The 24,080-nt window shown below is 44.9% G+C and overlaps 1 protein-coding gene across 1 annotated transcript in view; it reads left to right on the forward strand.

Annotated features, from left to right (window-relative positions):
* The window catches only part of pnp4a (purine nucleoside phosphorylase 4a), a 38,537-nt gene extending 15,584 nt beyond the window's left edge, over positions 1-22,953 (forward strand). Inside the window, exons 4-6 of the mRNA XM_068048624.1 lie at positions 3,378-3,553; positions 4,394-4,584; positions 22,557-22,953. Of these exons, the coding sequence (XP_067904725.1) occupies positions 3,378-3,553; positions 4,394-4,584; positions 22,557-22,771 (582 nt within the window). The 3' untranslated portion in view covers positions 22,772-22,953. The remainder of the gene's footprint in view (positions 1-3,377; positions 3,554-4,393; positions 4,585-22,556) is intronic.
* Positions 22,954-24,080: the final 1,127 nt, after the last annotated feature.

The following is a 24,080-nucleotide window of genomic DNA, read 5'->3' on the forward strand; positions in this document are numbered from 1 at the left end:
GGCACAAATGGTGCTGAACATTATGCAAGCATCAGCAAACATCCCCACTTCTGACCATATGACTGAAGGAAGTTCATTAATGAAGCAGCTGAAGATGGTTGGTTCTAGGACACTACCCTGAGGAACTCCTGCAGTGATGTCCTAGAGCTGAGATGATTAACCTCCATCAACCACAATCATCCTCCTTTGTGCTAGGTACAACTCCAACCAGAGGAGACTTTTCCCCTGATTCCCATTGACTCCAGTTTTTCTAGGGCTCCTTGATGCCACACTCAGTCAAATGCTGCCTTGATGTCAAGGGCAGTCACTCCCACCTCACCTCTTGAGTTCAGTTCTTTTGTCCATGTTTGAACCAAGGCTGTAATGAGGTCAGGAGCTGAGTGGCCCTGGCGGAACCCAAACTGAGTGTCACTGAGCAGGTTATTTCTAAGCAAGTGTCGCTTGATAGCACTGTCGACGACACCTTCCGTCACGTTACTGATGATTGAGAGTAGACTGATGTGACAGTAATTGGCAGGGTTGGACTTGTCCTGCTTTTTGTGTGCAGGACATACCTGGGCAATTTTCCACATTGCCGGATAGATGCCAGTGTTGTAGCTGTACTAAAACAGCTTGGCTAGGGGCGCGGCAAGATCTGGAGCACAAGTCTTCAGTACTATTGCTGTAATGTTGTCAGGGCCCATAGCCTTTGCAGTATCCAGTGCCTTCAGTCATTCCTTGATATCACGCGGAGTGAATCGAATTGGCTGAAGACTGGCATCTGTGATGCCGGGGACTTCAGGAGGAAGCCGGGAAGAATTATCAACTCGGCACTTCTGGCTGAAGATTGTTGCAAATGCTTCAGCCTTATCTTTCGCACTGATGTGCTGGGCTCCCCCATCATTGAGGATGGGGATATTTGTGGAGCCACCTCCTCCAGTTAGCTGGAAAAACAGAAACGATAAATCCAGATTAACTTTAAAATTAAACCTCAACAGTATCAGAATAATACCAAGAATTACGAGGATTAAATTATGAGAGCAAGTTGCATAAACCTGACTAGTATTCACTTGAGTATGTAAAAGGTTGGGAGGTGATCTGATTTTGTGTGGTTTAAAATGTGAAAAGGATTTGATGGGTTAGACACAGGAAAACTAATGGGGAATCAAGAATGAGGAGGAACAATCTTAAAATTACAGCCTGGCCATTCATGAGGGAAGTCAGGAAGCACTTTTTTTTACACCAAGAGTAATAGAAATCTGGAACTCTCTGCCCTAAAAGGCTGTGGATGTTCGGCACAATTGGAGCTTTCAACTTTGTGATTGATAGATTTTTGCTGGGTAAGAGTGTCAAGGGATATGGAGCAAAGGCGGATAAATGGAGTTGAGTTCCAGATCAACCTGGATCTAATTGAATGGTGGACCAGGCTGGAGGGGCTGATTGGCCTCCTTCTGTTCCTGGGTTCTGAATAGGACAAGGTTTCATATGCTAAAACTAGTGAAAGGCAAATTTAAGACTGATGAGAAGAACCCAAAGAGTATACGGATGGGCAGAATATTTGCACTTGTTGCGGTGTTGATTTTTACTCCGAGCTTATGTCTGCCACTGTTCCGCGGACATATAATCCCGATCATGGCAAATGCTGACGATTGCGTGATAACATTGACCTGTTGATCTAAATCAGCAATGTGGAATGCTTGCTCGCTGTTCGCACGAGTGCATTTTTCAGCCGTGTCCTCTGGCAATCTGTCTCCTTGCTGACCTGCTTGGGCTTTTGTTGTGTTTGCCATCCTGTCTTGCAGACGTTCTCTTTGTATGTGATCTGCTACCATTCCTGTGTGCAGTATCTGAGCTCGGCCTTCTGCACTGCCTTACGCAATGTCCTCGCATGCCACAAGCTTTGCGCTGGTCCTTGTCCACTGGACAATGTGAATTGGGTGACTCAGGCCACATTTGCCACAAGGCTTAGCAGACCTCTGAGCCATCCCAATTGTTGTCGCCACTCCCAATGCTTGTAACTGTTAGCCCTAGCCAACATGGTTTCAAATTTCCTTCCATCATTGAGTTGTGCATCTATAGCCCTTTCTTCTTTTCTAGCAAGTCTTTTAAAAAGGCTTCTAATGAGGTAGATGCAATTACCAGCTCTATAATCTGCTTCATTTCAATAATTCAATATCTGCAAAGTCACATTCTCCAGCTTTGTCTTGGCACCTCGCAACAAACTGTTCAATGGACTCATCTTGCCTTCGCTGATGGGTCATAAGCTCAAGCCTATGTACTCAGAAATTTACCTTCACCTTGAGTTGCTACTCCAGGAATGTCCAGATCTTGCTAGGGTCTTTCTGATTCTCAGCTGACAATCCTGACGTATGGATCCATTGCAGGCCTCGTTGCCCAGTGCGATCTTAATTTTGGTAGCTTGTTTCTCTACTTCACTCACTTCTTGATACAGAAAACACAGTTCTATCCGCTGTGAAACAGTTCAAATTCAGACGCTATGTCTGACAGCTTCCAATCTATAACTGGATATTTGAAAGCCATTATCTTAATAATTCCGCTTGTTTTTATAAATACAGGACTTTTCACAGGTTTTCTTTTTCACGGTCACACTTCTTTTCTTCTTATTTGTACAGATTAGTTTTATGCAGGCCTGCTCCTTTTAAGAGTGAGAAACCACAGATGCTTTCTGTTTACACAGCTCAGTTTTTTTAAACAGTGGGACAGTATCGTTTACACAGGCTGGTTTGTTATTTTATAACAGCTTTTTTTTTAAATGGTGAGTGAAATTTTTTTTTGGACAGACAGCTGCAGCTGCAGCGCCAGCAGTTCTACTTTGCTGTGGACTTCAAGTGGCGCTGTGGAGTTCTTCCCTCTCTTTTCAGCTTGGGCCCTGCCCATGAAGCAAAAGAAATGGGAAAACTAAAACAGCTACTGCTTTTCAAATTTTTCAACCCATTGCCAGATTAGTTGAGAGCTCTGATCTCCTGGCAAATTGCCTACTGTACTCAGAGTTTCAACACCTCACAGGGTCCTATCTGTGGTCCTAGCTCACTGTACTGTTGTGAGGTCTCCTGCCAGCTGCTGTTCAGGATCTTCAGCACTCCAGGTAGGCATCTTTGTACATATATGTACAAACAGTTACTGCATGAGCCACATCTAAACATATCTTATTCTGTCGGGCTACACCCACAACTCCCTGGTCATGTGTGACGCAACATCCCTTCCACTTGTGACCTTCACTTACAGCTTCTTAAGGTGGTCCGCTCTAAAGGTTGTCCCACAACACACTCAATAGTGACCAAAATTGTTTTATATCATCAGGTATTGAATGTGCCAGTAACGTGAAGGCCATCTTTCGCAACATTATTAAAAGGTGTTTTTCCTCCCTGTTTGCCCAGGTGACGTTTCCTATCCGGGTGTTCCGATTGCTGGGCGTCGAAGTCCTAATCGTGACCAATGCCGCAGGATCAATTGCCGATGGTTACAACCCAGGGGACATCATGATAATTAAGGATCACATTAATATGCCAGGTTTTGCTGGGCAGAATCCACTCTGCGGACCCAATGATGAACGGTACATAGTCATGCGGGTCCATACAGTAGAAGCTTGTAAATTTGCCACCTGCTCCCTTTCAATTTTTCATTTGCATAGAATTAGATAGAATGTACAGCACAGAAACAGGCCATTCGGTCCAACTGGTCTATGCTCTTGTTTATGCTCCACAGGAGCCGACTTCATCTAACCTGATCAGCATATCCTTCTATTCTTCTCTCCCTCTTGAGCTTATCTATCTTTGCCTTAAATGCATCGATGCTATTTGCCTCAACCACTCCATGTGGTAGTGAGTTCCACATTCTCACCACTCTCTGAGTAAAGAAGTTTTTCCTGAATTCCCTATTGAATTTATTAGTGACTATCTTATATCTATGGCTTCTAGTTTTGGTCTCCCTCACAAGTGGAAACATCTTTGCTACGTCCACCCTATCAAAGTCATTCATAATTTTAAAGACCTCTATCAGGTTATGCCACAACCTTATCTTTTCTAGGGAAAAGAACCCCAGTCTGCTTTTTAAAAATTCTTTCATGGGATGTGGGCGTTGCTACCACACGGAGTAATTGTGGCGAATAACATAGATGAATTTAAGGGGAAGCTGGATAAACACATGAGGGAGAAAGGAATCGAAGGAGATACTGATAGGGTGAGATGAAGGGTGAGAGGAGGGTCATGAGAAGTATTAATATCGACATAGACTTGTTAGGTCAAAAGGCACGTTTCTGTGCTGTAAATGATTTGTAAGACTCTATGCTATGATCTTTCAGCAGAATTATTTTTGTAGATGTGAGAAAATCTTTGGGGAAAAAGAAGAGGGAGAATAATAAGAAAATAAAGTATTAAGATGTTCTTGTTTGTAGGTTTGGTACCCGTTTCCCCTGTTTGTCTGATGCATATGACAGGGACCTCGGCAAGCTGGCTCTGGATATAAGCAGGGAACTGGATTGCTCGAATTGTGTACATGAAGGTGTCTACTGCATGCTTGGAGGCCCCAGCTTTGAAACAGTTGCTGAAGCACGTCTTCTTCACAAATTCGGAGTTGATGCTGTGGGTAAGGTATTTCATACCAATCAGTACGCAGTATGTTATTAACAGGCTACAGCACAAAAGATAGTCTTAGCTTCATCTAGCACTTCTCGTGACCTCAGGACATCCCAAAGTGCTTTGCAGCCAATAAAGAGCAGTCTCTGTTGTACGGTAGGAAATGCGGCAGCCAATTTATGCACAGAAAAGTCCCACAAACAGCAATGAAAGAAATGATCAGGTCATCTGTTTTCCGTGTTGTTTGAGGGATAAATATTGGTCGGGAGAACTCACCTGCTCTTCTTCAAATGGTGACAGTGCAGCACTCCCTCTGCACTGCACAGAGTGGGCTGGATTTTACCAGCCCTCTAGGGTCAGGCCGAAAGGTGGTTTGGGGGACCGGGGGGGGGGGGGGGGTGGTAAAATGGTAAGGGAAGGCGGGGGGTGGAGTGCCTGCCACCTTCCCACCACCATGATATTTTACCAGCGCCACCGAAGGTGGAGGATGGCACTCCGTGCCGAAAAACCAATTGCGTCACTTAAGCGGCCAATTAAGAACCTCTTTGTGCCGCCACTGGCATTTTATCAGTGGCAGGTGGGCCCTCTGCTGCGCAGCGAGAGAGGGTTCACCTGGCTAGCTTATATTTGTGGCCCCACAAGTGGAAGAATCTTCTTTACATCTACTGTTTCGAACCCTTTCATAATCTTAAAGACTGCTATCAAATCAATCAATTTTTCAATCAAATAACAATCCAGAAAAAGGCACAGTCATTTTTCTGATGCTAGCCCACAAATTACCAAAATTCACTTTCACAACTTGCTGCAGTAGGATTTGAACTCACAGAGTCTGGATTATTATTTATTTTTTTATTTTTATTTAGAGATACAGCACTGAAACAGGCCCTTCGGCCCACCGAGTCTGTGCCGACCAACAACCACCCATTTATACTAACCCTGCAGTAATCCCATAATCCCTATCACCTACCTACACTAGGGGCAATTTACAATGGCCAATTTACCTATCACCTGCAAGTCTTTGGCTGTGGGAGGAAACCGGAGCACCCGGCGAAAACCCATGCGGTCACAGGGAGAACTTGCCAACTCTGCACAGGCAGTACCCAGAATCGAACCCGGGTCCCTGGAGCTGTGAGGCTACGGTGCTAACCACTGCGCCACTGTGCCACAACCTTTAGATTACCTCTGGATTACTAGTTCACAAGCTCCAGGTTGTTACCGTGTCATGTTCAACATAGTGTTACGACCTGGTGAAAAGGGTGTCTAGGGGTCCCTTTTAGCCTTCACCTTATTGTAACAGGATTTAATTTTTAAACACTCTGTGTTTTGAGCACCCCCTTTTGTTAATTCTTGTTCCCCACTTTCCAATTATAAGGCAAAGAAATGAGCACAAACAGGCTTTCTTAGGTTTAAAGAAAAGTGACATTCATTAAAACTTAAAATCTAATTCGGTTAACGCCTATGGAAACACATAGCTCCCCATGCTAGCATGCATACACAATATGCACATGCAAATAGAGACAGAAAAGAGAAGAAAAATAAAGTGGAGAGGTTTGAGGCAATCTCAGAAGAGTTTCTTGTTACTGTGCTTCGAGCTCCCTGTAGTCCTTTTGTAGGTAGTTCTTGCTCGTAGGTAGGATTTTCGTTGGAGCCCAGTATTCTTCTTAAACCTTGTTCACTGTAGGAGACTTTTCTCTCTTGGGGTTCATGTGTCTTCAATGGGTCTTCAGTTCTGTGAGAAAGAGATGGGAGCAGACAGGAGAGAGATGTTCTCAGTTCAGGAGCAAAGAGCTTTCTGAGTCTATCAAATTCTGTGGCAAGTTCAAATTCAAAAATGTCCAACAGCCAGTTAGTCTCGTGACTAAACTGGTCAGACCACAACTGTTTGTGTATTCGGCCATCTTAGCAGTTAACCTGAAATGCTAGCTTCTCCACCTTCAACGTCTGGTCATCAAAAGTCCATTGTGGATTAAATTGGAACAGGGAGTGGCTCCTTTGTCCTTTCCAAGTACTGTCTGTTACTATGCAAATGTCTTTTCAGTCAAGGTTCTGGTGTTTTTTTTTTAAAAAGAACAAGTTCTTTCTTCACTCCAGTAACAGTTTAAAAATCAATGTTCATGTAGCGAAACTAATATGTCTCATTCTTGGCAGGTGGGGGCCTGCATGACAATAGTATTGAAAATTGTGTTTCTGAAATTCTGCAAATGCAGGCTCTTCATGCCCCTTACAAGTCTATTCAATAGCTTTTACTTGCTGCCTTAGTTCTCCTTCATCGGCTGACATTGGCCTTGCTGTTTCCGCTGAGTTTAAACAGAGCATTCACATCCTCCATTGCTAAGACTGCCTCCCAGAAGTTTACAACTATATGAATTAGGAGCAAGAATAGGCCACTCGATCCTGCAAGCCTGCTCCGCCATTCAATAAGTTCATGGCTGAACTGATTACTCCACATTTCCACCTACCCCCGATAATCTTCCACCCCCTTGCTTATCAAGAATCTATCTACCTCTGCCTTAAAAATATTCAAAGACTCTGCTTCCATCACCTTTTGAGGAACAGAATTCCAAAGACTCACGACCCTCTGAGAGAAAAAAATTCTCCTCATCTCTGTCTTAAATAGGTGACCCCTAGTTCTAGATTCTCCCACAAGGGGAAACATCCTTTCCACATCCACCCTGTCAAGACCCCTCAGGATCTTGTACGCGCCAATCAAGTTGCCTCTTACTCTTCTAAATTCCAGCAGATACAAGCCTAGTCTGTCCAATCTCTCCTCATAAGACAGCCCGCCCATGCCAAGTATTAGTCTAGTAAATCTTCTCTGTACTGCGCCCCACGCATTTACATCCTTCCTTAAATAAGGAGACCAGTACTGTACACAGTACTCCAGATGTGGTCTCACCAATGCCCTGTATAGCTGAAGCATAACCTCCCTACTTTTGTATTCAATTCCCCTTGTGATAAATAATAACATTCTATTAGCTTTCCTAATTACATGCTGTACCTGCATACTACCCTTTTGCGATTCATGCACTAGGACACCCAGATCCCTCTGCATCTCAGAGCTCTGCAATCTCTCACCATTTAGGTAATATGCTTCTTTTTTATTCTTCCGGCCAAAGTGGACAATTTCATACTTTCCCACATTATACAGTATTTGCCAGGTCTTTGCCCACCTCACTTAACCTATCTATATTCCTTTGTAGCCCCCTTATGTCCTCTTCACAAGTTACTCTCCTACCTATTTTTGTGTCATCAGCAAATTTAGCAACCATACCTTTGGTCCCTTCATCTAAGTCATTTATATAAATTGTAAAAAGTTGAGGCCCCTGTGGCACAGCTCCCTGTGGCACACCACTCGTTACATCTTGCCAACCAGAAAATGACCCATTTATGCCTCTCTGTTTCCTGTTAGCTAACCAATCTTCTATCCATGCCAATATGTTACCCCCTACACCGTGAGCTTTTATTTTCTGCAATAACCTTTGATGTGTCGCAATGTCTGCAGCTCGGACTCTAGTTCAATGACTCTGAGCCAAAGCTCTTCGAGCCGCAAACACTTACTGCAGACGTGTTTGCCCTGGATCACACTGGCATACAGGAGCTCCCACATGCTGCAGCAGTGACACATCACCTGTCTTGCCATCCTTAATGTGTTTTAATTAACTGCTTAATTACTTTACTCAATTATTTATTTTATTTTCCTTTTATACATTTTACTAAGCTTACCACTATTCCTTTACTGTTTTAAACGTTAGGATTAGAATGGACCTTAATCACTTACCAGATACTCACCAAACAGGTAGCTTCTTCCTTGCTCTCTCTGTTGATTGTGGCATCACTCTGATGTCACTTTTCAATTTTTCCCTGCTCCGTTCCTGCTGTCTCTGTCTCCGGTCTCCAACTCTGTGATTTGGCGCGCTTTTTAAACCTCCGCTCCTCGGGCTGTGCTCCTCTCTCGCTCTGTCTGTCTCCGGTCTTGGCTTCCACTTTCACATCAAACACTTCTTCTGCTCTCAATGATTTGTAACTCTCCATAAAGCTGATGGCCATCCAAGACTAGAATACTGCTCCCACATCTGAAGATCCTTTTTTTTAACACTTCCCTTGCAATCCTGGATACGATACAAGAAAAATGTTTCTTTTATTATTCATTCGCGGGATGTGGGCATCACTGACTAGTCCAGCATTGCTAATTGCCCTTGAACTGAGTGGCTTGCTAGGCCATTTCAGAGAACAGTTAAGAGTCAACTACAGTTGGTCTGTCGCCAGACCAGGTAGGAACAGCAGATTTCCTGTCCTAAAGGACATTTGTGAACCAGATGGATTTCTACAACAATTAACAATAGTTTCATGGTTACCATCAGACTAGATTTTAATTCCAGATTTCACCATCTGCCGTGGTGAGATTCAAACGCATGTCCCCCAGAGCATTAGCCTGGGGCTCTGACTTACTAGTCTAGTGACATTACCACTACACCACATCCTCCCCTCTGTTGCAGGATGTGCCATCCTTCTCTCATCCCTAGCCCTTTAAATCCCTTTTCCATTGCAACCTGTCTTCTGGTTCTCTGTTTTGTTGAGACCACGATAGTCCTCTTCTGCACTTTCTTCTCTTGCTCTTCCTAAGCTACAAAGCTGCGAGCTCACAGACCCTTCCTCCTCTTGGGATCCTTAAAACATTAAAGCTAATGAAACATTCTTCTACTTTAACTGATTCTTTCCCAGATTTCAAAACTCCTGATCACCCTTCAAGTTTCTTTCCCCTCTCTGAAATCTTCAGGCTTTAAAACCTAAGCTTGGCATCATCTACTCATCACTTTGGTGATTTACCTCATCTCTTTCACTCTTTCCACTCAAGAGCATTCAATCTCTCCATTCGATATCTCTATCTTCTGGACTGAGATCGGTAGATTTTTGGACACTAAGGGAATCAAAGGATATGGGGATATGGCAGGGAATTAGAATTGATAAAGATCAGCCATAATCTTATTGAATGGCAGAGCAAACTCAAGGGGCCATATAGCTTAGTCCTTTTCCTATTTCTTATGTTCTTATAATAATGACTATTACAACTTACACTGAATGCAAAACGTGGTGGGCAATCTTGGAGGTCAAGGTATCCATGTAGTTACCAGCACAGTGAAAAGGTACACAAATAACTTTCCATTAATGCTGGTCCCCTTCAAAGTTACGCAACACCTGGAATGTAATACTGGATGAAAACTCTTGAACTTTTAATCAGAGAAATTAATCTCCAAAATAAATACTTACAATACAAGAAAGGAAGGCGGTGGCATAATGGTAATGTCACTGAAACAGTAACCCAGGCAGGTGGTTCAAATCTCACCATGACAGCTGGTGGAATTTACAGATATTAATTTAATTATTTAATTTCATTAATTAATGAAAATCTGGAATTGAAAGCTAGTCTCAGTAATGGTGCCATGAAACTATCATCGATTGTTGTAAAAACCCATCTGGTTCACTAATGTCCTTTAGGGAAGGAAATCTGCCATCCTTACATCTGGCCTACATGTGACTCCAGACCCACAGCAATGTGGTTGACTCTTAACTGCCCTCTGAAATAGCCTAGCAAGCCACTCTCTTGTCAAGGGCAATTAGGGATGGGCAACAAATGCTGGCTTTGCCCCAGCAATGCCCACATCCCATGAAAGAATAAAAAAAATCAGAACAGCAAAGGAGGAGAGAAGGGAACAAAGCATTGGAAGACTAAACACACTGAAGGATGTGAGATGGGAGGGATGTACATATTGAAGGATTGGAGATGGGGGTGATGTACATATTGAACAATTGGAGATGAGGGGATGTACATATTGAAGGATTGGAGATGGGGGGATATACATATTGAAGGATGTGAGATGGGGGATGTACATATTGAAGGATTGGAGATGGGGGGATGTACATATTGAAGTTTGAAAGTAAACTTAATTTCCTTTTGTTTTCGGCGGAGGCCAGGGGGCTGCTGGGTAAGTAAAACACTATATATTTGGGCAGTTTCTGAACCCGAGACACCACACGTAGTGTCTCCCACCCGCCCTCCTCCTCTAGCCAAAAAAAAGGACTCGGTGGGGTGTATATAAGGTAAGGCTTTTTCTATTTCTCTGGTTTTATCGTGATTGGTAAAAACTTTTCGTTCCTTTTTCATTTAACTAAGTTAAGCTTAAGATTAAAAATGGCAGGAGATCTCAGACCCGTGTCATGCTCCTCTTGCTCAATGTGGGAGCTCAGGGACACAGCTGATGTCCCTGACTCCTTCACGTGCAGGAAGTGTGTCCAACTGCAGCTCTTGTTAGACCGCATGACGGCTCTCGAGCTGCGGATGGACTCACTTTGGAGCATCCGTGATGCTGAGGACTTCGTGGATAGCACGTTTAGTGAATTGGTCACACCGAAGATTAGGATTGCTGAGGGAGAAAGGCAATGGGTGACCAAAAGGCAGAGAAAGAGCAGGAAGGCAGCGCAGGAGTCCCCTGCGGTCATCTCCCTCCAAAACAAGTATACCATTTTGGATACTGTTGAGGGAGATGGCTCACCAGGGGAAGGCAGCAGTAGCCAGGTTCATGGCACCGTGGCTGGCTCTGCTGTTCAGAAGGGCGGGAAAAAGAGTGGAAGGGCTATAGTCATAGGGGATTCGATTGTAAGGGGAGTAGATAGGCGGTTCTGTGGTCGAAAACGAGGCTCCCGAATGGTATGTTGCCTCCCAGGTGCACGGGTCAGGGATGTCTCAGATCGGCTGCAGAACATTCTAAAGGGGGAGGGTGAACAGCCAGTTGTCGTTGTGCACATAGGCACCAATGATATAGGTAAAAAACGGGATGAGGTCCTACAAGCAGAGTTTAGGGAGTTAGGAGCCAAGTTAAAAAGTAGGACGTCAGAGGTAGTAATCTCAGGATTGCTACCAGTGCCACGTGATAGACAGAGTAAAAATGAAAGAATAGTCAGGATGAATGCGTGGCTTGAGAGATGGTGCAGGAAGGAGGGGTTCAGATTTTTGGGACATTGGGACCGGTTCTGGGGGAGGTGGGACTATTACAAATTGGACGGTCTACACCTGGGCCGGACTGGAACCAATGTCCTTGGGGGTGCTTTTGCTAACGCTGTTGGGGAGGGTTTAAACTAATGTGGCAGGGGGATGGGAACCAATTGAGGAGGTCAGTTGACAGTAAGGAGGTAGTAACAAAAACCTGTAAGGAACTAGATAATGAAGTCAGTGTGACTAAGGGGAAGAGCAGGCAGGGAGCAGATGATGAATGTAAAGGGACTGGTGGTCTGAGGTGCATTTGTTTTAATGCAAGAAGTGTAGTAGGTAAGGCAGATGAACTTAGGGCTTGGATTAGTACCTGGGAGTATGATGTTATTGCTATTACTGAGACTTGGTTGAGGGAAGGGCATGATTGGCAACTAAATATCCCAGGATATCGATGCTTCAGGCGGGATAGAGAGGGAGGTAAAAGGGGTGGAGGAGTTGCATTACTGGTCAAAGAGGATATCACAGCTGTGCTGAAGGAGGGCACTATGGAGGACTCGAGCAGTGAGGCAATATGGACAGAACTCAGAAATAGGAAGGGTGCGGTAACAATGTTGGGGCTGTACTACAGGCCTCCCAACAGCGAGCGTGAGATAGAGGTACAAATATGTAAACAGATTATGGAAAGATGTAGGAGCAACAGGGTGGTGGTGATAGGAGATTTTAATTTTCCCAACATTGACTGGGATTCACTTAGTGTTAGAGGTCTAGGTGGAGCAGAATTTGTAAGGAGCATCCAGGAGGGTTTTCTAGAGCAGTATGTAAATAGTCCAACTCGGGAAGGGGCCATACTGGACCTGGTGTTGGGGAATGAGCCCGGCCAGGTTGTTGAAGTTTCAGTAGGGGACTACTTTGGGAATAGTGATCACAATTCCGTAAGCTTTAAAATACTCATGGACAAAGATGAGAGTGGTCCTAAAGGAAGAGTGCTAAATTGGGGGAAGGCCAACTATACCAAAATTCGGCAGGAGCTGGGGAATGTAGATTGGGAGCAGCTGTTTGAAGGTAAATCCACATGTGATATGTGGGAGGCTTTTAAAGAGAGGTTGATTAGCGTGCAGGAGAGACATGTTCCTGTGAAAATGAGGGATAGAAATGGCAAGATTAGGGAACCATGGATGACAGGTGAAATTGTGAGACGAGCTAAGAGGAAAAAGGAAGCATACATAAGGTCTAGGCGGCTGATGAAAGACGAAGCTTTGAAAGAATATCGGGAATGTAGGACCAATCTGAAACGAGGAATTAAGAGGGCTAAAAGGGGTCATGAAATATCTATAGCAAACAGGGTTAAAGAAAATCCCAAAGCCTTTTATTCATATATAAGGAGCAAGAGGGTAACTAGAGAAAGGATTGGCCCACTCAAGGACAAAGGAGGAATGTTATGCTTGGAGTCAGAGAAAATGGGTGAGATTCTAAACGAGTACTTTGCATCGGTATTCACCGAGGAGAGGGACATGACGGATGTTGAGGTTGGGAACAGATGTTTGATTACTCTAGGTCAAGTCGGCATAAGGAGGGAGGAAGTGTTGGGTATTCTAAAGGGCATTAAGGTGGACAAGTCCCCAGGTCCGGATGGGATCTATCCCAGGTTACTGAGGGAAGCGAGAGAGGAAATAGCTGGGGCCTTAACAGATATCTTTGCAGCATCCTTAAACACGGGTGAGGTCCCGGAGGACTGGAGAATTGCTAATGTTGTCCCCTTGTTTAAGAAGGGTAGCAGGGATAATCCAGGTAATTATAGACCGGTGAGCCTGACATCAGTGGTAGGGAAGCTGCTGGAGAAGATACTGAGGGATAGGATCTATTCCCATTTGGAAGAAAATGGGCTTATCAGTGATAGGCAACATGGTTTTGTGCAGGGAAGGTCATGTCTTACCAACTTAATAGAATTCTTTGAGGAAGTGACAAAGTTGATTGATGAGGGAAGGGCTGTCGATGTCATATACATGGACTTCAGTAAGGCATTTGATAAGGTTCCCCATGGCAGGCTGATGGAGAAAGTGAAGGCGCATGGGGTCCAAGGTGTACTAGCTAGATGGATAAAGAACTGGCTGGGCAACAGGAGACAGAGAGTAGCAGTAGAAGGGAGTTTCTCAAAATGGGAGACGTGTGACCAGTGGTGTTCCACAGGGATCCGTGCTGGGACCACTGTTGTTTGTGATATACATTAATGATTTGGAGGAAAGTATAGGTGGACTGATTAGCAAGTTTGCAGACGACACTAAGATTGGTGCAGTAGCAGATAGTGAAGGGGACTGTCAGAGAATACAGCAGAATATAGATAGATTGGAGAGTTGGGCAGAGAAATGGCAGATGGAGTTCAATCAGGGCAAATGCGAGGTGATGCATTTTGGAAGATCCAATTCAAGAGTGAACTATACAGTAAATGGAAAAGTCCTGGGGAAAATTGATGTCCAGAGAGATTTGGGTGTTCAGGTCCACTGTTCCCTGAAGGTGGCAACGCAGGTCAATAGAGTGGTCAAGAAGGCATACGGCATGCTTTCCTTCATCGGACGGGGTATTGAGTACAAGAGTTGGCAGGTCATGTTACAGTTGTATAGGACTTTGGTTCGGCCACATTTGGAATACTGCGTGCAGTGCTGGTCGCCACATTACCAAAAGGATGTGGATGCTTTGGAGAGGGTGCAGAGGAGGTTCACCAGGATGTTGCCTGGTATGGAGGGCGCTAGCTATGAAGAGAGGTTGAGTAGATTAGGATTATTTTCATTAGAAAGACGGAGGTTGAGGGGGGACCTGATTGAGGTGTACAAAATCATGAGAGGTATAGACAGGGTGCATAGCAAGAGGCTTTTTCCCAGAGTGGGGGATTCAATTACTAGAGGACACGAGTTCAAAGTGAAAGGGGAAAAGTTTAGGGGGGATATGCGTGGAAAGTTCTTTACGCAGAGGGTGGTGGGTGCCTGGAACGCGTTGCCAGCGGAGGTGGTAGATGCGGGCACGATGGCGTCTTTTAAGATGTATCTAGACAGATACATGAATGGGCAGGAAGAAAAGAGATACAGACCCTTAGAAAATAGGCGACATGTTTAGATAGAGGATCTGGATGGGCGCAGGCTTGGAGGGCCGAAGGGCCTGTTCCTGTGCTGTAATTTTCTTTGTTCTTTTTTGTTCTTTGAAGGATTGGAGATAGAGGGATGTACATATTGGAGATGGGGGGATGTACATATTGAAGGACTGGAGATGGGGAGATGTACACATTGAAGGATTGGAGATGGGGGGATGTACACATTGAAGGATTGGAGATGGGGGGATGTACATATTGAAGGACTGGAGATGGGGTGATGTACATATTGAAGGATTGGAGATGGGGGGATGTACATATTGAAGGATTGGAGATGGGGGGATGTACACATTGAAGGATTGGAGATGGGGGGATGTACATATTGAAGGATTGGAGATGGGGGGATGTACACATTGAAGGATTGGAGATGGGGGGATGTACACATTGAAGGATTGGAGATGGGGGGATGTACATATTGAAGGATTGGAGATGGGGGATGTACACATTGAAGGATTGGAGATGGGGGGATGTACATATTGAAGGATTGGAGATGGGGGGATGTACATATTGAAGGATTGGAGATGGGGGGATGTACACATTGAAGGATTGGAGATGGGGGGATGTACATATTGAAGGATTGGAGATGGGGGATGTACATATTGAAGGATTGGAGATGGGGGGATGTACATATTGAAGGATTGGAGATGGGGGGATGTACACATTGAAGGATTGGAGATGGGGGATGTACATATTGAAGGATTGGAGATGGGGGGATGTACACATTGAAGGATTGGAGATGGGGGGATGTACATATTGAAGGATTGGAGATGGGGGGATGTACACATTGAAGGATTGGAGATGGGGGGATGTACATATTGAAGGATTGGAGATGGGGGGATGTACATATTGAAGGACTGGAGATGGGGAGATGTACACATTGAAGGATTGGAGATGGGGGATGTACACATTGAAGGATTGGAGATGGGGAGATGTACATATTGAAGGATTGGAGATGGGGGATGTACACATTGAAGGATTGGAGATGGGGGATGTACATATTGAAGGATTGGAGATGGGGGGATGTACATATTGAAGGACTGGAGATGGGGAGATGTACATATTGAAGGATTGGAGATGGGGGATGTACACATTGAAGGATTGGAGATGGGGGATGTACATATTGAAGGATTGGAGATGGGGGGATGTACATATTGAAGGATTGGAGATGGGGGGATGTACATATTGAAGGATTGGAGATGGGGGGATGTACATATTGAAGGATTGGAGATGGGGGGATGTACATATTGAAGGATTGGAGATGGGGGGATGTACATATTGAAGGATTGGAGATGGGGGATGTACACATTGAAGGATTGGAGATGGGGGGATGTACACATTGAAGGATTGGAGATGGGGGATGTACACATTGAAGGATTGGAGATGGGGGGATGTACATATTGAAGGATTGGAGATGGGGGGATGTACATATTGAAGGATTGGAGATGGGGGGATGTACATATTGAAGGATTGGAGATGGGGGGATGTACATATTGAAGGATTGGAGATGGGGGGATGTACACATTGAAGGATTGGAGATGGGGGATGTACACATTGAAGGATTGGAGATGGGGGATGTACACATTGAAGGATTGGAGATGGGGGATGTACACATTGAAGGATTGGAGATGGGGGATGTACACATTGAAGGATTGGAGATGGGGGGATGTACATATTGAAGGATTGGAGATGGGGAGATGTACACATTGAAGGATTGGAGATGGGGGATGTACACATTGAAGGATTGGAGATGGGGGGATGTACATATTGAAGGATTGGAGATGGGGGGATGTACATATTGAAGGATTGGAGATGGGGGGGATGTACATATTGAAGGATTGGAGATGGGGGGATGTACATATTGAAGGACTGGAGATGGGGGATGTACACATTGAAGGATTGGAGATGGGGGATGTACACATTGAAGGATTGGAGATGGGGGGATGTACATATTGAAGGATTGGAGATGGGGAGATGTACACATTGAAGGATTGGAGATGGGGGATGTACACATTGAAGGATTGGAGATGGGGGATGTACACATTGAAGGATTGGAGATGGGGGATGTACACATTGAAGGATTGGAGATGGGGGATGTACACATTGAAGGATTGGAGATGGGGGGATGTACATATTGAAGGATTGGAGATGGGGAGATGTACACATTGAAGGATTGGAGATGGGGGATGTACACATTGAAGGATTGGAGATGGGGGGATGTACATATTGAAGGATTGGAGATGGGGGGATGTACATATTGAAGGATTGGAGATGGGGGGATGTACATATTGAAGGATTGGAGATGGGGGGATGTACACATTGAAGGATTGGAGATGGGGGATGTACACATTGAAGGATTGGAGATGGGGGATGTACACATTGAAGGATTGGAGATGGGGGGATGTACATATTGAAGGATTGGAGATGGGGAGATGTACACATTGAAGGATTGGAGATGGGGGATGTACACATTGAAGGATTGGAGATGGGGGGATGTACATATTGAAGGATTGGAGATGGGGGGATGTACATATTGAAGGATTGGAGATGGGGGGATGTACATATTGAAGGATTGGAGATGGGGGGATGTACATATTGAAGGACTGGAGATGGGGAAATGTACACATTGAAGGATTGGAGATGGGGGGATGTACATATTGAAGGATTGGAGATGGGGGATGTACACATTGAAGGATTGGAGATGGGGGGATGTACACATTGAAGGATTGGAGATGGGGGATGTACACATTGAAGGATTGGAGATGGGGGATGTACACATTGAAGGATTGGAGATGGGGTGATGTACATATTGAAGGATTGGAGATGGGGGGATGTACATATTGAAGGATTGGAGATGGGGGGATGTACATATTGAAGGACTGGAGATGGGGAGATGTACACATTGAAGGATTGGAGATGGGGGGATGTACATATTGAAGGATTGGAGATGGGGGGATGTACATATTGAAGGATTGGAGATGGGGGGATGTACATATTGAAGGATTGGAGATGGGGGATGTACACATTGAAGGATTGGAGATGGGGGGATGTACATATTGAAGGACTGGAGATGGGGAGATGTACACATTGAAGGATTGGAGATGGGGGGATGTACATATTGAAGGATTGGAGATGGGGGGATGTACATATTGAAGGATTGGAGATGGGGAGATGTACATATTGAAGGATTGGAGATGGGGGGATGTACACATTGAAGGATTGGAGATGGGGGGATGTACACATTGAAGGATTGGAGATGGGGGATGTACACATTGAAGGATTGGAGATGGGGGATGTACATATTGAAGGATTGGAGATGGGGGGATGTACATATTGAAGGATTGGAGATGGGGGGATGTACATATTGAAGGATTGGAGATGGGGAGATGTACACATTGAAGGATTGGAGATGGGGGGATGTACATATTGAAGGATTGGAGATGGGGGGATGTACACATTGAAGGATTGGAGATGGGAGGATGTACACATTGAAGGATTGGAGATGGGGGATGTACATATTGAAGGATTGGGGATGGGGGGGATGTACATATTGAAGGATTGGAGATGGGAGGATGTACATATTGAAGGATTGGAGATGGGAGGATGTACATATTGAAGGATTGGAGATGGGGGGATGTACACATTGAAGGATTGGAGATGGGGGGATGTACATATTGAAGGATTGGGGATGGGGGGGATGTACATATTGAAGGATTGGAGATGGGAGGATGTACATATTGAAGGATTGGAGATGGGAGGATGTACATATTGAAGGATTGGAGATGGGGGGATGTACACATTGAAGGATTGGAGATGGGGGGATGTACATATTGAAGGATTGGGGATGGGGGGGATGTACATATTGAAGGATTGGAGATGGGGGGATGTACACATTGAAGGATTGGAGATGGGAGGATGTACACATTGAAGGATTGGAGATGGGGGATGTACATATTGAAGGATTGGGGATGGGGGGAATGTACATATTGAAGGATTGGAGATGGGAGGATGTACATATTGAAGGATTGGAGATGGGGGGATGTACACATTGAAGGATTGGAGATGGGAGGATGTACACATTGAAGGATTGGAGATGGGGGATGTACACATTGAAGGATTGGAGATGGGGGATGTACACATTGAAGGATTGGAGATGGGGGATGTACACATTGAAGGATTGGAGATGGGAGGATGTACACATTGAAGGATTGGAGATGGGGGATGTACACATTGAAGGATTGGAGATGGGAGGATGTACACATTGAAGGATTGGAGATGGGGGATGTACACATTGAAGGATTGGAGATGGGAGGATGTACACATTGAAGGATTGGAGATGGGAGGATGTACACATTGAAGGATTGGAGATGGGGGATGTACATATTGAAGGATTGGAGATGGGAGGATGTACATATTGAAGGATTGGAGATGGGGGGATGTACATATTGAAGGATTGGGGATGGGGGGGATGTACATATTGAAGGATTGGAGATGGGAGGATGTACATATTGAAGGATTGGAGATGGGAGGATGTACATATTGAAGGATTGGAGATGGGGGGATGTACATATTGAAGGATTGGGGATGGGGGGGATGTACATATTGAAGGATTGGAGATGGGGGGATGTACACATTGAAGGATTGGAGATGGGAGGATGTACACATTGAAGGATTGGAGATGGGGGATGTACATATTGAAGGATTGGGGATGGGGGGGATGTACATATTGAAGGATTGGAGATGGGGGGATGTACATATTGAAGGATTGGAGATGGGGGGATGTACACATTGAAGGATTGGAGATGGGAGGATGTACACATTGAAGGATTGGAGATGGGGGATGTACACATTGAAGGATTGGAGATGGGAGGATGTACATATTGAAGGATTGGAGATGGGGGGATGTACACATTGAAGGATTGGAGATGGGAGGATGTACACATTGAAGGATTGGAGATGGGGGATGTACACATTGAAGGATTGGAGATGGGGGATGTACACATTGAAGGATTGGAGATGGGGGATGTACACATTGAAGGATTGGAGATGGGGGGATGTACATATTGAAGGATTGGAGATGGGAGGATGTACATATTGAAGGATTGGAGATGGGGGGATGTACACATTGAAGGATTGGAGATGGGAGGATGTACACATTGAAGGATTGGAGATGGGGGATGTACACATTGAAGGATTGGAGATGGGGGATGTACACATTGAAGGATTGGAGATGGGGGATGTACACATTGAAGGATTGGAGATGGGGGGATGTACATATTGAAGGATTGGAGATGGGAGGATGTACACATTGAAGGATTGGAGATGGGGGATGTACACATTGAAGGATTGGAGATGGGGGGATGTACACATTGAAGGATTGGAGATGGGAGGATGTACACATTGAAGGATTGGAGATGGGGGATGTACATATTGAAGGATTGGGGATGGGGGGGATGTACATATTGAAGGATTGGGGATGGGGGGGATGTACATATTGAAGGATTGGAGATGGGGGGATGTACACATTGAAGGATTGGAGATGGGAGGATGTACACATTGAAGGATTGGAGATGGGGGATGTACATATTGAAGGATTGGGGATGGGGGGGATGTACATATTGAAGGATTGGAGATGGTGGGATGTACACATTGAAGGATTGGAGATGGGAGGATGTACACATTGAAGGATTGGAGATGGGGGATGTACATATTGAAGGATTGGGGATGGGGGGGATGTACATATTGAAGGATTGGAGATGGGAGGATGTACATATTGAAGGATTGGAGATGGGGGGATGTACACATTGAAGGATTGGAGATGGGAGGATGTACACATTGAAGGATTGGAGATGGGGGATGTACACATTGAAGGATTGGAGATGGGGGATGTACACATTGAAGGATTGGAGATGGGGGATGTACACATTGAAGGATTGGAGATGGGAGGATGTACACATTGAAGGATTGGAGATGGGGGATGTACACATTGAAGGATTGGAGATGGGAGGATGTACACATTGAAGGATTGGAGATGGGAGGATGTACACATTGAAGGATTGGAGATGGGAGGATGTACACATTGAAGGATTGGAGATGGGGGATGTACATATTGAAGGATTGGGGATGGGGGGGATGTACATATTGAAGGATTGGAGATGGGAGGATGTACATATTGAAGGATTGGAGATGGGGTGATGTACACATTGAAGGAATGAAGATGGGAGGATGTACATATTGAAGGATTGGAGATGGGGGATGTACATATTGAAGGATTGGAGATGGGGGATGTATATATTGAAGGATTGGAGATGGGGGGGATGTACACATTGAAGGATTGGAGATGGGGGATGTACATATTGAAGGATTGGAGATGGGGGATGTATATATTGAAGGATTGGAGATGGGAGGATGTACATATTGAACGATTGGAGATAGAGGGATGAACACATTGAAGGATTGGAGTATGAGGGATGTATACATTGAAGGGAGAAACATAGACTGGGATTTTATTTGGGCGATGGGGGTCTTGACGTCCGGCAAAAACGATGCCTAGAACCCTGCGTCGCCTCTTCTGTGGGAGGCCTGCAGAATCAAGTGCCAATTAGGCACTTAACTGGACAGCAGCAGAGGTCCCGCCTCTGTGGCGGTGGCTGATGCTGGTGGAGCATCCAGCAATACCCAGGAGTGGCGCTGGATACAGGCTCAGGTAGGTCAGTGTTGTGGGGGGTGGGGGGGGGGGAGTTGCTGAAGTGTACGGGGATCGATAGCAAGGGCAGGGGGGTGGCTCTCACCGGGGGATCCCCTTCCTGATTCCGAATCCAGGTTCAGGCACAAAGTGCCTTTCAACAAGGGACCACCACCACCCCCTCACCCCACCCTGGGACCGGCAAGCAGCCTGCATGGTTTTTCCTGCAGTGCTTCCTGGGCGGTAACAAGGCCACCCGGTGCTCATCTAATTGCGGCAGTGGCAGGATGAAGCCTTAATTGGGCATTAAATGGAGGTAATGTTACAGAGGTGGAAAATGGTGTGTTTGAGGTCGGTACTCGAAGGTACGCAGGTCTGGAGTAAATTATCCCCAGATTTGCCTTCCTCGTTATGGCATTTGCATTGTGCTTTCACTTGCAGCCACGTTGGTTTCAGAAATCTGACATGTGAAAGGCTAGGAGAGCAAAGTGACATCCTATCAATCCATGGCAAGTACATTGGAGAATGAGGATATTACACACTCCAATTAACTCAAACTTTAAGCTTTAAAATTCATTTGAACAACACACAATGGGACAACTATCCTTCCTCATGTGCACCTATCTCCAATGTCATATAATTCACTAACGATTCAATTCTATTGAGTGATAGAATATCACTATACCAAACTCTGCTTTATTATATTTACAAATTGAGCAATCAGGTTCAGTCGTGTCAATGTCATGTGAAAGATTCCCCCACTTTAAAATTCTTTCCTTTTGTTTATCTTGGAATACTGGATTCTTTATTACATTGTAATTATGAACAAATGGCAGGAAAAAACTAGCTGGTCCATCAAGCCTCATTTTGGAGAAGCATCATGAGTAGACACTCCCCACACTCACTCCCCTCCACTCACTCCCCACACTCACTCCCCTCCACTCACTCCCCTCCACCCACCTCCACTACTATCATTTTATCTCCCGGGAGGGACAAAAAAAGAGAAAAAACACAGGGCCAATAAGGGAAAAAAAACACTCTGGTAAATTCTTTTCTGACACTCACCCGAGGCGATGAAAACCGGTCCTTGGAAATTACATGTGGTTATGGCTTCTTCATACAGCAAATCATATCTTCTTAACACACTTCTTCTGCTGCCTATCATTTTTGCAGGAATGAGTACTGTTCCTGAGGTCACTGTCGCTAGGCACTGTGGCTTGCGAGTGTTCGGACTTACCCTCATCACCAATAAAGTGACAAAGGAGTATGACTGCAATGAGGTGGTGGACCATGAAGCTGTCCTGAGTATCGGCAAGATGAGGGCAGGAATGTTACAAAGCCTTGTAACAGAGCTGGTAGCGTGCATGGAACTGAACACCGGTTGCTAACGTACAGGTGAAGAAATAAAACAGACACCAGGGCCAACAGAAAAGCAAAGACCCCTTAATTTTTGGAACAACAAGGCATATTTCCGTGTAATTGAAATGTAGTATTAAATCGTATCACTCGTGTGGCTGTATCTGCATAGACCTTCACATTGTGAATGACAATAAAAACCTACTTAAAACCAGTTTATCACTAACTTGATAAATTACAGTTTTACACAACTCTTAATTTTACACTGCTCAGCTCCATTTTGAAGATGCCAGGGTGGGGGGGAGGGGGGGGGGAGAGGGTAACCTATATATATCCCTCTTTCAATGACCTGCCAACACTTTACTGCTGACCCAAATATTCTCCTGACTCACCCTTACTGCCCCAGCTCCTGCCTCTCTTCCCCATCCTTGTTTACGAACCGACCTGTTCTTCACATTGTATGAAGAGTCCAGAGGCTTCCTTAGCTTGGTGGGAATGAGTCTGTACCTGTGACAGACTCTGGGCCAAGGCAGTCATGGAAATGAGATGATGTAAGCATATCTCCTCCCAACTCAGGGCAACAGAAGAATGCCCAATGTAGCTGATATTTGGCCATGATCCTAGAAATCACTAAGAGGGCCAGACGGCAAGGGCAAGACAGGCTGGTGAAGCCATATTAATTCATAACGTCCCCGCACATGCCCAGGCCTGGAGGCCTACCGGCTATTCCTGTCCAGTCGAAGTAGAAGGCCTCTGCTGTTCCATTCCTACTGTGACCCTGTTAGTTTTCAATGTCTTTTCTTTCTTATCCCACCTTTCATGACCTTGCCTGATCTCTCCTATCCAATCATGCCTTTGGATCCTGTAATGATGGTGAATCGACAATTGAGTACATTTCGCAAACACTAACAGGGGCATGGGTCTTGGAATTGTACCTAAGCAACCTGTCTGTGGCATGCATTCCTGTTAAAAGAAGAACTCTTGCTGGCAGCAGTCACACATTTTATCCTAATGTGTTCGTATAAACAGGCTAAAGGAAAACTAGATTTACAATAAAGTAACCAAAAAATTTTATTGTTTCTTAGAAATGAGAATGCTTGAGAGTTACCTACTTATAACTGTAGAGGAAATTGTTTTCAATGTAATCCTTACATCTACACTTCCTATGTCAAATTCTTAAAAAAAATGTAATTGAAGAATAAGTTGTCTATACAACAGCAATGACTGCACTGATATACTTCTCCACAGTGCCCAGGGGACACTCAGTTCACATGGACCTTGGAGAAGAAATGGGAACGCAAACCCATCATATTGAGTCTCCAATGCTTTACATTGCATGAA

This window comes from Heterodontus francisci, chromosome 16, assembly GCF_036365525.1.
Source record: "Heterodontus francisci isolate sHetFra1 chromosome 16, sHetFra1.hap1, whole genome shotgun sequence".
Classification (NCBI taxonomy): domain Eukaryota; kingdom Metazoa; phylum Chordata; class Chondrichthyes; order Heterodontiformes; family Heterodontidae; genus Heterodontus; species Heterodontus francisci.